Raw genomic sequence first — 12,286 nt, forward strand, 5'->3', positions numbered from 1 at the left:
TCGAGTTTACGAGCAGTCCGTGAATGCGGCGCGCGTCGTGAGAACAGTGGGCGTGGCTTAGAGCGTACGCCATGTCCAGGACGCTGAAGCCAGGCGAGCAGACTCCAAAACACTCAGAGAGAAACTTCCTCAATGTTTACGCGGAGCCGCAATAACGACGTGGACTTTAAGGATTTCTATTGCGTTCATTTGCGGTTCTTCCTTGAAGCTGAGCGGCTGCGGGAGGAAGCCGCAGAATGAGCGCGTCTCCGGGGTAGAGCCGAGAGCCAGAGAGCCAGAGAGCCGAGAGCCGAGAGCCAGAGAGCCAGAGAGCCAGAGAGCCAGAGAGCCAGAGAGCCAGAGAGCCATAGCGCCAGAGCGCATAGTGCATAGCGCCATGTCTCCTGCCGGTTACGCGCCGCCGCTGCTGCTGCTGCTGCTGGCCCTCGGGCAGCAGCCCGCGGCCGCGCGCGCTCCTCTCAACAACACGCAGCTCGCGGCGCTGCGCGACGGCAACGTTCAGGTCGGTGGTCAACACGTCCGATCGAGTGACGTCATCGCGCGTCCTGCGCGCTGGGTTCGTATCGCGGGCTGCTTCCAGGCGGACAGGTTGTCAGCAGGTTTTTCCGGCTTGTCACATGATTACAGCAAAGTCATAACAAGCGATGTTCAGAGCGTCGCGTGCACGCGCACATCAGGGCAGATGTGGAGCCCCTCTGGGTGTCGCTCCACGGAGGGAGGTGCACGGTGTGTCGTGGGGCTGGAGGGAGTGGAACTGTTTACTCCTGTTGGAAACAAACAACAAAAAGGAGGAACAAAATAAATCCAATATCAATACAAAAATTAAGAAAATAATCTCTGAGGAAAAATCTATTTGAAAGAAAATCAATAAAGAAGAAAAAGGAAATACATTCCTATCCCGGTTTAAGAGACCTCGACTGCACTGCTCTGCAGACACTGCAGACGGTTGGTAAACGGTGCAGCACTTAGTGGCACATATGAGTTGGGAATATGCACAACAAAGTTAAAGTTAAACACTTAAAGACTCTTTATCATCACCTGTTGTTTCTAAATACATCCGGTGGGGTAGTTCAGTGTATTTGATCACATTCATTCGGAGGACTCGTGCTTCTTTGGTCTTGTGTCCACATATTTATATTATTTAAAGTCATATCGATGTTATTTAGATGTGGCATTGCCCTGGAGAGGAGCCTTGAGTTTATGTCTATTTTAAAGACAGTTGTTGTTAAAGGTTTCTAACATGTTTATTACTACGGTAATAGTGATTGATGGTGTATTATATTGGTTAATGTGATTCTGTGTTGTAGGACTGCTTTATAGCACGACTGGACATCCCTCAATACCTTTAATGTTTGATGAAGTTAGTGCAACACAACATTGTGCAGCGAGTGTTGTACTTCTCGGGTACTTGACGCAACAAGATAGACACGAAGAGAAGGAGAAGCTTTATTCTGGCGCTGCTCTTTTACAATACTTTGAATTTAAGGATCTTTAACCGTAAAGTATTTGTGAAATTCTTGTAATTACTCTAAAAATATGTTATTGGAGACATTTATAATGTGAGCCGGTCCACTGCTCTCTTCCTTCACTTCTCTCTTTGTGTGTTCAGTGTGACCTCGTGATGAATCTCAGCGCGGCGGCCCGCTGTGCGTTTGTGAAGAACACGCCGGACTGTAACATGGAGCACGGCTTCATCAACTACCTCCACGTGGCCTTCTGCCTGCTCCCCCCCAGCCTCACGCCGCTCACCATCACGCTCTGTGTAAGACGTGTGTGTGTGTGTGTGTGTGTGTGTGTGTGTGTGTGTGTGTGTGTGTGTGTGTGTGTGTGTGTGTGTGTGTGTGTGTGTGTGTGTGTGTGTGTGTGTGTGTGTGTGTGTGTGTGTGTGTGTGTGTGCTGCAGCTCATCAGCACCAGCTGATCTTTTGAGGAAGCTGACTTTGCTGTGGGAGAATCAGGACTGGTCACATTTTTGATTTACCGCTTAGTTTATCTTCTTGCTTAACAACGGCCTTTAGTAAGAATGTAGAACTTCCTCAATTGACCTCATTGCAACATAATAAATCAGCTGTTACTGGAAATATGACTCAACACATGTGGGCGGAGGAGTGCCAGCGAGATTTAGAAAAATCTACCAGGAAAACCTGCCGGCGTAGAACATAAAGGGTGTAGCTGACAGATGACGATCCGAGTGGTCCGGGCCGTGGTCGTCAGGGTCGACTTGTTCAACCGTTTATTAAACATTCATCTGCTGCTCAGGCAGAACTTTTGTTTTCTTTCAGTGTGCGTTCAGAAGTCTCATCTCACCATGACTTCATTCTGCTTCTCCACAGATCGTATGGCTTCTCTTTCTGTTTCTCATTCTCGGACTCATTGCTTCCAAGTTGTGAGTGTCTGAGTCGATGTGTGCGTCGCTTCCTCTTTGTGTCGAGCCGGCACGACGAACCCCTCATGCTCATTCATTGGATTCAGCCACGGAGTGTGTTGCGCTACGTCCACAAGCGCACAAGAGAACACGACACGCTCATTCATGCTCGGCTTAAGAGTCACATGAAGACGAGCCGCATGACTGTCGAGTTTGACTCGAGTCGTGAGATCACAGGACAGTTTGTTCTGCTCGGTTGTTCCCAACCAGGAACCAGGCCGCTAGAAGAGGATCTGAAACTGGGCACTTCTCAGATGATGGACATCAGGCTCCGGATGGCGTGAATTAAGTTTAACAATATTTAACGGCAAGAAGTGTAAACAAACAATCGAGGCTCAGGGTCGTGGGTTTCGTGGTGATGGGTTCAAGCTCTCAGCACCCGGGTCAAGACCAAAGAGAGAACGATGTTCCCCCAGTCCTGAGTCTTAGTCCCAGAATCAGCCAATCAGCTCCTCTCAGAGGTAGTTCATCCTCTAACACCTTCCTGTTGGATTAAAGTCTGCTATCAGAATGGAGAGGTCAAAGGTCACGACCCCCGGGTCAAAACGTCACTTCCGGTCAAGTTGCTCAACAAGTATTTTCACAATAAAAGTCCCGTCTGTTATTGTCACTTCACGGGCTTCAACCGGCTTCCACAATCTGAAATACTAACTAACATTCACTCTCATGAACAGACATTAATTCTTTCCATTAATCATTAGCATAGAGTAAACAGTCCCCCTATGCTTCATAACACATTAATAACAATATCAATATTCTCCCTAATATTCCCTATTATAATATCTTTCTATATGTATTAATTTAAAGCTCAAGACTGCAGAATCAAAATAAACTATTACAACCTAACAGTACGACAGGAGCTGCTGCATGTTCTATGACTGTGTGTTACATGTTGTGGTTTTCCATTTCTCTTTTTCATGAGCATAATCACTTTTTCTCTCACTTTTCTCACCAGTTTCTGTCCCAACCTGTCGGCCATATCCACCAGCCTGCACCTGACTCACAACGTGGCCGTATCCTTGATCCACAGCCACCGTTCCCCCTCTGGGAGACGTGTGTCCAGGAAGCTATCGACCGATGGGTCACCGGCGCGTCCTCTCTCGGTGATCGCCGGTTGCCTTTACCAGGGTTCGTACGGTCATGGAAAACCTGGGAAAGTCATGGAATTTTAAAATGGTCATTTCCAGGCCTGGAAAAGTCATGGAAAAAACTTAAATCATAAAAGTTTTGGATAAGTCATGGAAATGTGTTATAATCACATGTTCATTTGAGTTTGAGTTCATGGAGTTTGAAATATGTTTTTTAAAGAAAAACGCTCAAAATATAAGCCGGCGTACGCTCTCAACACGTTACATGTTCTACATGTTTCATGTTTATACCGAGGTTTCAGTTTGGTCATGGACATGTGGTTTAAAGTCCTGGAAAAGTCCTGTAGATCCATCGGTCCCCATGTGTCAGAGCCCTGCTCTTCCATCGGTTCCCATGTGTAGAGCCCTGCTCTTCCATCGGTCCCCATGTGTCAGAGCCCTGCTCTTTCATCGGTCCCCATGTGTCAGAGCCCTGCTCTTCCATCGGTCCCCATGTGTCAGAGCCCTGCTCTTCCATCGGTCCCCATGTGTAGAGCCCTGCTCTTCCATCGGTCCCCATGTGTCAGAGCCCTGCTCTTCCATCGGTCCCCATGTGTCAGAGCCCTGCTCTTCCATCGGTCCCCATGTGTAGAGCCCTGCTCTTCCATCGGTCCCCATGTGTAGAGCCCTGCTCTTCCATCGGTCCCCATGTGTAGAGCCCTGCTCTTCCATCAGTCCCCATGTGTCAGAGCCCTGCTCTTTCATCGGTCCCCATGTGTAGAGCCCTGCTCTTCCATCGGTCCCCATGTGTAGAGCCCTGCTCTTCCATCGGTCCCCATGTGTCAGAGCCCTGCTCTTTCATCGGTCCCCATGTGTAGAGCCCTGCTCTTCCATCGGTCCCCATGTGTAGAGCCCTGCTCTTCCATCGGTCCCCATGTGTAGAGCCCTGCTCTTCCATCGGTCCCCATGTGTCAGAGCCCTGCTCTTCCATCGGTCCCCATGTGTAGAGCCCTGCTCTTCCATCGGTCCCCATGTGTCAGAGCCCTGCTCTTCCATCGGTCCCCATGTGTAGAGCCCTGCTCTTCCATCGGTCCCCATGTGTAGAGCCCTGCTCTTCCATCGGTCCCCATGTGTAGAGCCCTGCTCTTTCATCGGTCCCCATGTGTAGAGCCCTGCTCTTTCATCGGTCCCCATGTGTAGAGCCCTGCTCTTTCATCGGTCCCCATGTGTCAGAGCCCTGGTCTTTCATCGGTCCCCATGTGTAGAGCCCTGCTCTTTCATCGGTCCCCATGTGTAGAGCCCTGCTCTTCCATCGGTCCCCATGTGTAGAGCCCTGCTCTTCCATCGGTCCCCATGTGTAGAGCCCTGCTCTTCCATCGGTCCCCATGTGTCAGAGCCCTGCTCTTCCATCGGTCCCCATGTGTCAGAGCCCTGCTCTTCCATCGGTCCCCATGTGTCAGAGCCCTGCTCTTCCATCGGTCCCCATGTGTAGAGCCCTGCTCTTCCATCGGTCCCCATGTGTAGAGCCCTGCTCTTCCATCGGTCCCCATGTGTCAGAGCCCTGCTCTTCCATCGGTCCCCATGTGTAGAGCCCTGCTCTTCCATCGGTCCCCATGTGTAGAGCCCTGCTCTTCCATCGGTCCCCATGTGTAGAGCCCTGCTCTTCCATCGGTCCCCATGTGTAGAGCCCTGCTCTTCCATCGGTCCCCATGTGTAGAGCCCTGCTCTTCCATCGGTCCCCATGTGTCAGAGCCCTGCTCTTCCATCGGTCCCCATGTGTCAGAGCCCTGCTCTTCCATCGGTCCCCATGTGTCAGAGCCCTGCTCTTCCCTTTCGATGATGTTCTGAGGAACGTTTTCCTTGACGTGTTCGTTGAGGGCGTGACGTTCCTGGCTCTCGGGAACGGAGCGCCGGACGTCTTCAGCGCCATCGCCGCGTTCTCCCACCCGCACACCGCCGGGCTGGCTGTAGGAGCCTTGTTTGGTAGGCACACACACACACACACACACACACACACACAGTCACACACATACATACACACACACGCCATAAACAACTCAAGTTGTTTTTTCTCTCTCTCCCTCTCTCTCTCTGTCTCCCTCTCTCTCTCTCCCCCTCCCTCCCTTCCTCCCTCTCTCCCTTCCTCCCTCCCCCCCTCTCTCTCTCCCTCTCCCTCCCTCTCTCCCTCTGTCTTTCTCTCTCTCTCTCCCTACCTCTCCCCCTCCCTCCTTCCCCCCCTCTCTCTCTCCCTCTCCCTCCCTTTCTCCCTCCCTCCCTCCCTCCCTCCCTCCCTCCCTCCCAGGAGCCGGTATATTTGTGACGACGGTGGTAGCCGGCAGCGTGGCGCTGGTGAAGCCGTTCACGGTGGCCTCCCGTCCATTCCTGCGTGACGTCATCTTCTACATGGCGGCGGTGTACTGGACCTTCCTCATGTTGTACAGAGGAACCACGTCACTGGGAGAAGTACTGGGTATGTATATATATATATATATGTATGTATATACATACATATGTACTGTATAGAGAGAGAAAGGGAGATACATGTGTTTATTAGGGCTGTGAAACGATTACAATTTTTAATCAGGTTAATCACAGGTTTCTGTGGATTAATCATGATTAATCCCATATATACATTCAGGGGTTTTCTTGGGTCAAAATGGGTCTTCGGTGCTCCCAAAAAAATGTGTTCATTGAGTGAGTGATCAGCAGCTGGCCGCTCACAGTTGCGTATTGATCAGACAAGAAGACACGCTTATCAACTCCAGTGTTTCCCCTACTATTATAACAGGGGGAAATCTCCACCCGTCAACCTGTAATTTTCGTCTACCCCCCCGTCAACAACTCTCGGCTCGCGCGACAGAGCGATGCTCGCGCCGGCATCGAAGCTCTGCGGCGCGAGCCGAGAGAAGAGTTGTTGACGGGGGGTGAGGGGGGGGGGTGGGTGCAAGTGACTTTTTTTCGTCCCGATGTGCGCGCACACGCCGGCATCCGAGCTCTGCGGCGCGCGAGACGGAGATCGGAGTCGTGTTAACGTGACACTAGAGACAGAATGACACGCTGCTGGAGAGACGACCAACAACAGACGGATTGGAAGCTCATTCTGCGCATGCGTTAAATGCGTTAAAAGAACCAACTAGTTAAACCTGTCATTTAATTAACTGAGTTAACGCGTTATTTTTCACAGCACTAGTATTTATACATGCATTATCTATATAAATACATGTGGCATGGATATCTTGATTTTGTATGAGTTTAATAATCGGATATGTTTGTTTTTACTTATTCGGATTATAGAGGACTTTGCAGCCTTGCAGGGCGCTTTATGTCCTGTCGTCAACAATCAACATCGATGGCGTCAATCCTCTCTATGTTCTAAAAACAACAATCCCAGAATGCAGTTCAGAGTCCCAGCCAGGCTTTCCTGTAAATCACCTCCTCTCTGGCTCATGTTTTGATACTTCCACACAAACAGATTGGATTCAATTCATTGTCATTGCACAGAGAACCGGGACAGAGGCAAGGAAATGTAAAGAAAGGATGAGAGATTACAGCATAACATGAAGGGAGAGAGGAGAACAACGGGATGGGCTGAGGGTAGTGTAGTAAAGTGTGTGTAGATCTCTGTAAGACGTCCTGTGTCTATCAGTGTGTCCCCCACTGAGGCGTGTCCCTTCACTGCTTCCCCGTCCTCAGCCTACCTGGGTCTCTACGTGGTCTACGTGGTGACGGTCATCATCAGCGCCTACATCTACAACCGGCAGAAGAACTCGTTGAACTCCAGCGTCCGGAGCGCTGCACAGAATCCAGGTTGGAAACACAAAGACACATAAACACTCACAGAGGAACACTAAATGAAGGTCATCACTGTGAGCGGTGCTCTTTGTTGTCTTTGCAGACGAGCTTCACTCGTCTGATGAAGACGTCCCCGCTCCGCCTGAAGGGAGCAGCCAGCAGGAGTATGGTGGGAATGGAGCCGCCGTGTCAACCAATAGATCCTCTCCACCACCTTATCAACCAATAGATCCTCTGCACCACCTTATGAACCAATAGATCCTCTCCACCACCTTATCAACCAATAGATCCTCTGCACCACCTTATCAACCAATAGATCCTCTGCACCACCTTATGAACCAATAGATCCTCTCCACCACCTTATGAACCAATAGATCCTCTCCACCACCGTGTGAACCAATAATCACCAGGATGTCTCTGCATGATCAGGACCAGAACATACATCTGTGTGTGTGTGTGTGTGTGTGTGTATGAGAGAGAGTATATATATGTATATATATACATATATATATATATATATTTATATATATATATGTATATATATATATACATATATATACATATATATTTATGTATATATGTATATATATGTATATATATACATATATATACAGGACTGTCTCAGAAAATTAGAATATTGTGATAAAGTTCTTTATTTTCTGTAATGCAATTAATAAAACAAAAATGTCATGCATTCTGGATTCATTACAAATCAACTGAAATATTGCAAGCCTTTTATTCTTTTAATATAGCTGATTATGGCTTACAGCTTAAGAAAACTCTAAAATCCTATCTCATAAAATTTGAATATTTCCTCAGACCAAGTAAAAAAAAAGATTTATAACAGCAAAACAAAATCAAACATTTGAAAATGTGTTTCCAGGTGTTTCGAGTTAATTAGACGATTCAAGTGATTTGTTTAATACCCTAATAGTATACTTTTTCATGATATTCTAATATTTAGAAATAGGATATTTGAGTTTTCTTAAGCTGTAAGCCATAATCAGCAATAAATCAGAATAAAAGGCTTGCAATATTTCAGTTGATTTGTAATGAATCCAGAATGCATGACATTTTTGTTTTTTTAATTGCATTACAGAAAATAAAGAACTTCATCACAATATTCTAATTTTCTGAGACAGTCCTGTATATGTATATATATATATGTTCATACGTTGTGTGTGTGTGTGTGTGTATATATATATGTTCATGCGTGTGTGTGTGTGTGTGTGTGTTTCAGAGTCAGAGTACAGGCCACTTCTTCCTTACTCTGAGTCCACGAGTCAGATCCTGTTCAGCTCTCTGAACCCGGTGGACAGCAGGAAGTGGAGGAGGAAACCGTGGAGCTGGAGAGCCCTCAAAGTACTGAAGGTGTGTCTGTGTGTGTGTGTGTCTGTGTCTGTGTGTGTGTGTGTGTGTGTGTGTCTGTGTGTGTGTCTGTGTGTGTGTGTGTCTGTGTGTGTGTGTGTGTCTGTGTGTGTCTGTGTGTGTGTCTGTGTGTGTGTGTGTGTGTGTGTGTGTGTGTCTGTGTGTGTGTGTGTGTCTGTGTGTGTGTGTCTGTGTGTGTCTGTCTGTGTGTGTGTGTGTGTGTGTGTGTGTGTGTGTGTGTGTGTGTGTGTAAAGTGAGACGGATCCAAGGTGGCAGTGGGAAAAGCTCAATGCCTGAATGGATCTGGTTCGTGCACCAAGTGAAACGAATGGACCTCCTTTGAGACCCCCCTGCCCCCCAGACCCCCCTGGAGGTGCTGCTGCTGCTCTGCATCCCGGTGGTCGACCCGGATAAAGAGGACAGGAACTGGAGGCGCCCACTGAACTGTTTCCACCTGATCACCGCTCCTCTGGTGTGTGTGCTCGCCTTTCAGTCTGGGATGTGTAAGTGCAGCGTGACACACTGCAGCAGCCACATCAGGTTCAACATGAGGTTGAAACATCACCCTTCTTTTTTTATTCTTTTATTCTCCATCTATTTTTGCTGAACTAATATCTAGATGGAGTTTATATGATCGAGGGGCAGTTCCCCCTCTGGCTGCTGATGCTTCTGATGGGACTGTTCCTGTGTGGTATTGTGTTCTGGACCACCACTAATGACCGTCCTCCTAAATACCATCCAGTAAGTATGTGTGTATATTAAGTATTGGACAAATAGAAAATGTGATGGAGAAAGTCAAAGGATCCCCAGAGTGGGATTCATCCTCTGGGGGCCGATACCTTTATGGCAGTCAGCCAATAGATATTGAGATAGTTAAAATAATATAAATAACTCCCTAGATCAGGGGGGGGGCAATTATTTTCCCCCGGGGGCCAAATGAGCAACTGAAAATATTTTGGAGGGCCGAGCCAAAATGCCAAACTCAATTATGCATAATATACATTTTATTTCTATATAAAAAGCAGTAAATGGCATTGTTTTGACCGCTGGTAAGAGGGTATGTTATTATTTGGCTGTTAAAAGGTGAGGTTAGCTTTCAAAAATATCATTTATTCAAATAGAATTTCCAAAATGTGAAATATTTGACTCATTTTCAGTCACATTAATAACAAAGGGCATTTTGAGTTTCCTATACTATTGAAACAAGGACTTTCTTAGCTTTCTAAAGACATCACATCATCTTTGTAGCCAAAATAAACAAACGTGTCACTGAACTGTGTAACTGGGTAAAGTGTCCCGGTTGTGTCGCCTTTTTGACTTTACATGCCTTTATTAAACATTTAATGTTCTCAGAATCTCGGGCCTGGAGCCTAACATGACGCATGCTGTACATATTCATCATCATCGCTGTACAAACGTTTCTTTACGACCAGATTATTTTAAGCGTGTCTTCCCCCTCCAGCTGTTCGCTCTCCTGGGCTTCGTGGTGAGCGCCGTGTTGATCAGCGCCGCGGCGTCCGAGGTGGTCAGTCTGCTGCACATGCTCGGCGTGGTGCTGAGGCTCAGCAACACCGTGCTGGGGCTCACTCTGCTGGCCTGGGGCAACAGCATCGGAGGTGATTATGCTTATGGGATGTTTGTGAGCCGGATTAATTTCCCCCCGAAACATATAGAACTAGAGCATTTTGCATTGGGTGGACGATGTGTCTGTCAATAAGTATGGTATGTAACAAAGTTATACAAAAGTATGTTGTAAAAGGTCATGGTATAGTGTAGCATAAAGTCATTAAAAGGTCCTAGTTAGTCAAATCATAAAAAATTCATTATGTAATGATATGTTGAAACACGTTGGGATAAACAACATCGTAAAGAAGTCCAGAACCATAGAAAGTTATCAAATAACTTTTTGATGACTGACTATAGTGATGACTTGACTTTTATGTCAAAAGAAGTCAGTGTAGTTTGCAGAATAAAGATGTCATACAAAATCCACATAAGTCATAGTATTGCATGTTGATAAATCATTAGAAGGTCTCTATTTGGAGATGGTACTATATATTTACTGGAGTGTTTAGCCGATAATCTGTCTGCATCTTGTTTCCAGACTGTTTCTCTGACATCACCATCGCCCGGCAGGGCTACCCACGGATGGCCATCGCCGCCTGCTTTGGCGGCATCATTTTCAGTATCCTTATTTTTTAATCTGGGATTGTGTTTCGGTATAAAAACTATCTATGGACATGGATAACAGTTATTGAATGGTCCTTGACGGCTTCGTCTCTAGACATGCTGTTTGGAGTGGGAATAGGATGTCTGGTGCAGATGGTCAACATGCACGACGGCGTGCAGGTAGTCTCCTCGAACACACCGAGAGTTCAGAGAACAAAGACACAAATGTTTTACAACACATCAACACTTCATCTTCGTCTCTTTCCCTCCTCAGTTTGAGACGGAGGGTTTGTTGACGTGGGTTCTGGCGGGATCTCTGGGCGTGTCGATGGTCCTGTCCTTCGTCATCGTTCCACTGAGCCGGTTCCACTTGGGTCGGACTTACGGGATCTTCCTCCTCGTCTTCTATGCCGTCTTCCTCCTCGTTGCGCTGCTCACGGAGTTCGGTGCGATCCACCTGGTGTAGACTCTAAGCTCGGGCCACCTGAGAGAGGGCCGTCCTCCGTGAAGCACGACGACACTGGACCAGAACCTCTGCCTCCCCGACGCGTCATTTTAATGCACTATTTATACAAGTGGACACCACGTTGCGCCTGTGGGGCAGAGCGGTGTGAAACACCGCAGGCAGAAGAATCACAAACAGACTTTGACGCTCAGAGCTGAGACTTCCACGCTGTGCCTTATTCTACTCGTTGGTGCCGAGGAGCGGAGGCGGCACAAAGAGTCCAGAGGGAGACGGGCTGTAGAAACGTGAGCGCCGTTTAACGAGACGTTAAAATGACCGTGTGCAAAGCTGCTTCAAGGGCACAGGTGTCAAACACAAGGCCCGGGGGCCGAATCCGGCCCGCCACGTCATTTTATGTGGCCCCTGGAGAAAAAATAAGTCCTATACTTTTATTTTGAAGGGATCAAATTAAATGGGGTTACGTTATAATATTAGAGAAATTTTCTTATGTACAATATTTCTACACTTAAATAAACTATAATCAAATGCAAAGAGAGTTATTTAACTATATCTTCGGGAGTAGTTTGTCTAGTTTCAGTTACACTGGCCCTTTAAGAGGCAGCCATGATGGAGTGAGTTTGACACCTCTGTTCTAGGGCATTAAATAGTTTTTGGTTTGGTATTTGTTTTTACAGGTTGTAGTAATTGTTTGTTGGTCAGTGTTGAATGATAAATAAGCATTTACCAGCAGTATGATATACAGAAAAATACATATATGCACTTGACCAGTGGTCCCCAAACTCAGGCCCGCGGGCCGGATACGGCCCCCTGAACAATACCAGAGACGCATTCTGATTTATTTTCCAGTCTGGCCGACTAGCCGCTGTCAAAGAGAACGTGTGAAGATCCCGGAAAGGGTTATTAATATTTGGTTATGTGGCTTTCTGGAAAACAATAAATGTTTACATTTAGGCACCCTGTGATCGTCTCAGTTTCTGTTACACACTGACCTCTGACCCC

General features: G+C 47.2%; 1 protein-coding gene across 3 annotated transcripts; it reads left to right on the top strand.

Moving 5' to 3' along the window:
* Nucleotides 1–39: 39 nt before the first annotated feature.
* Nucleotides 40–12,241, top strand: slc8b1 (solute carrier family 8 member B1). 3 transcript variants are annotated; one of them, XM_056417905.1, is made up of 15 exons: nt 40–502; nt 1,610–1,762; nt 2,333–2,385; nt 3,380–3,437; nt 5,369–5,474; nt 5,794–5,961; nt 7,185–7,298; nt 7,387–7,452; nt 8,524–8,654; nt 9,014–9,155; nt 9,272–9,393; nt 10,115–10,268; nt 10,757–10,837; nt 10,937–11,001; nt 11,096–12,241. In XM_056417905.1, exons 1-15 carry the CDS (start codon nt 377–379, stop codon nt 11,285–11,287), a joined length of 1,731 nt encoding a protein of 576 aa, XP_056273880.1. In that variant the 5' UTR covers nt 40–376; the 3' UTR covers nt 11,288–12,241. The 3 variants fall into 3 exon arrangements, with proteins under 3 accessions (XP_056273880.1, XP_056273881.1, XP_056273882.1); XM_056417906.1 differs by having other exon boundaries at nt 8,524–8,645; XM_056417907.1 differs by lacking the exon at nt 40–502 and adding an exon at nt 513–945.
* Nucleotides 12,242–12,286: the final 45 nt, after the last annotated feature.

The sequence above is a fragment of the Pseudoliparis swirei genome, chromosome 7 (assembly GCF_029220125.1).
Source record: "Pseudoliparis swirei isolate HS2019 ecotype Mariana Trench chromosome 7, NWPU_hadal_v1, whole genome shotgun sequence".
Taxonomy (NCBI): domain Eukaryota; kingdom Metazoa; phylum Chordata; class Actinopteri; order Perciformes; family Liparidae; genus Pseudoliparis; species Pseudoliparis swirei.